The sequence below is a fragment of the Apis dorsata genome, unplaced genomic scaffold (assembly GCF_000469605.1).
Source record: "Apis dorsata unplaced genomic scaffold, Apis dorsata 1.3 scaffold_339, whole genome shotgun sequence".
Lineage (NCBI taxonomy): Eukaryota > Metazoa > Arthropoda > Insecta > Hymenoptera > Apidae > Apis > Apis dorsata.
Window position 1 is genome coordinate 521768 of NW_006263606.1, and position 2166 is coordinate 523933.

A 2166-nucleotide genomic window follows, 5' to 3' on the forward strand; every position below is an offset into this window, starting at 1 on the left:
AATTTTGTAAATCTAAAATTTCTATAAACTATACATATAAAATTTAAGATTTAACATATCTTCGTTTAAAATCTCATAAGAACATAATGCATAGTTGTCATATTTATAAATTTACATAATTTAATTTGTTTCTTTAAGTTTTACCATAAAATTTTCGATTTAATAAATATAACAATAAATTTACATTAATTTTTGCTTTTCCAAACATATCCATAATTGGTGCACCTTCGAATTGTAATTCAAGTAACTTTTGTATATCGATATCAACTTTTTCCATTTCTACTCCCATAAATTTGCAACGTACGCTAAAAAGACCGGTATGTTCTGTTGGACTTATTTCGAAAATTACATTTTTAAATTGTGATTGGGGAAGTCCATCAACTTCTAATAATACTCCTTTTTCTTGTAATTTGGATGCAGAATATTTTAATGTCATTTTAGATCTTAATTTAACATGATTATTTTTTTGAATAGCTTTAAATGCTTGTAACGATCTATGTAAAAAATTTAAATATGTTAAAAATATAAAATGTAATAGAAAAAATTATATTACATACCCTTTTCCGGTGTGTAAATTTTCCAAACAACGTTGTATATATTCATTATAATATTCTACTTGTTCTTGATAATATTTACATTTTTCTTCTAATCTTTGTTTAGTTGTACGTAACGTCTGTAATTCTTTATTTCGTATTATTCGATATTTTCCTTTATTACAAAGATCTTTGGCCACTGCAGTTATAATATTTTGATATCCATCTATTTGACTGACCCATCCGCCAAGTTCAAGTTTATTAAGATAGGCTCGTAACTGAAGTTTACAATCATTTAAGGACGAACTGTAAATAAATTTTTATTTCTCTTTTATTTATTTAACTAATAATTTATTTCATTATAATACCTTTTATGAATGATATTTAAAGTAGGCGATAAACTGGAGCACTTTACATCATATAATTTTTCTTGTATAGGAGAACATATAGTTTCTAAAGCTTCAACTAATGTTTGACCTTTCAAAAATTGTAGTACAGAAACTAATAATTCTTTCGTTTTTATAAAAAGTTTGTTTAGACTAACATCTTCATCTTCTGGTATTTGAAATTTATTAGTAAGTACGAGACATACTTCTGTTTTCCCAAAGCGCATTAAATTTGTCTCGCATATACTATCAGCTAATGAATAATTTTAATGAAATTATGTTAAATGAAATATAATGTGATAATAAATTATTTCTTACAGATCCCAAGTAAAGAAGCAACAGTTGGTGCAGGACCTAAATCATCCAATAAATCATGCAAGGAATCTAATGGATCTGGTGCTATTTGATCTTGATATTCTAACATGAGGCAATGAGTATCACAAATTTCCTATAATTAACATAAATAAATATAATAATATAAAATATTAATAATAATAATATAAATTATTAATAATTAAATATAATAATAATAAAAAGTTTATGGTCATTATTAAAATTTTACTTACTTGTAGTGAAATATAAATTTCAGGTTTTTGAATGAGTGTGGCTTCTGTATATTCGTGAATACAAAAATGTTCTTCTAAATCTTCAATTTGACAACAATAACGAAAAAAACTTTTAAATTTTTCATGGCATTCAATTATAAATGGATTTAAACAGACTAAATGTGTAGCCTCTTCACCAAACTATAAAAAAATATACATATAATGCTTTTTATTCAATTTTAGATATTATAAATATTGCAAAAAATATAATTACTCCTTTTTTAGAAGCAGCAAATTGTAAAATTTTTGCAATACTAGCTAAATTTCTTCGTTGATCATTTGATAATGATCTATCAATAGGTAATGTAATTATATCAAAAGCATCTGGAGCTACAATAGCTGCATTTATGAAATGATAATAAATCAAATTTCCCACTACTTTTAAAATATCTTTTTCTGGAGCATTTGGGAATTTTTCAGTTAAAGAATCATTTAAAATTTTAGCCATATATAACATTCCATATGGTATTAAATCTCTTGATTCAGTTATTTTAGTTAAAAATTCTAAAACAGTACTTTGCAATAATTGTATTCCCTTATTTAGTCTAATTCGTACTTGTTCATAATTTAAAGCTTGTTCTTGTGTTACCGTATAAGGCAAATTTCTGTCAAAAAAAAAAAAAAAAAAAAAAAAAAAAAAAA

At 24.0% G+C, this 2166-nt stretch overlaps 1 protein-coding gene across 2 annotated transcripts in view; it reads right to left on the reverse strand.

The window, feature by feature from the left end:
• Positions 1–94: 94 nt before the first annotated feature.
• Positions 95–2166, reverse strand: part of LOC102670712 (ras GTPase-activating-like protein IQGAP1) — a 7323-nt gene continuing 5251 nt past the window's right edge. For both annotated transcript variants that reach the window (XM_006618032.2, XM_031511622.1), the window contains exons 21-26: positions 1739–2129; positions 1486–1665; positions 1238–1367; positions 902–1172; positions 558–839; positions 95–494 (exon numbers count right to left, since the gene is read on the reverse strand). In XM_006618032.2, coding sequence (XP_006618095.1) covers positions 134–494; positions 558–839; positions 902–1172; positions 1238–1367; positions 1486–1665; positions 1739–2129 — 1615 coding nt within the window. In that variant the 3' untranslated portion in view covers positions 95–133. The remainder of the gene's footprint in view (positions 495–557; positions 840–901; positions 1173–1237; positions 1368–1485; positions 1666–1738; positions 2130–2166) is intronic.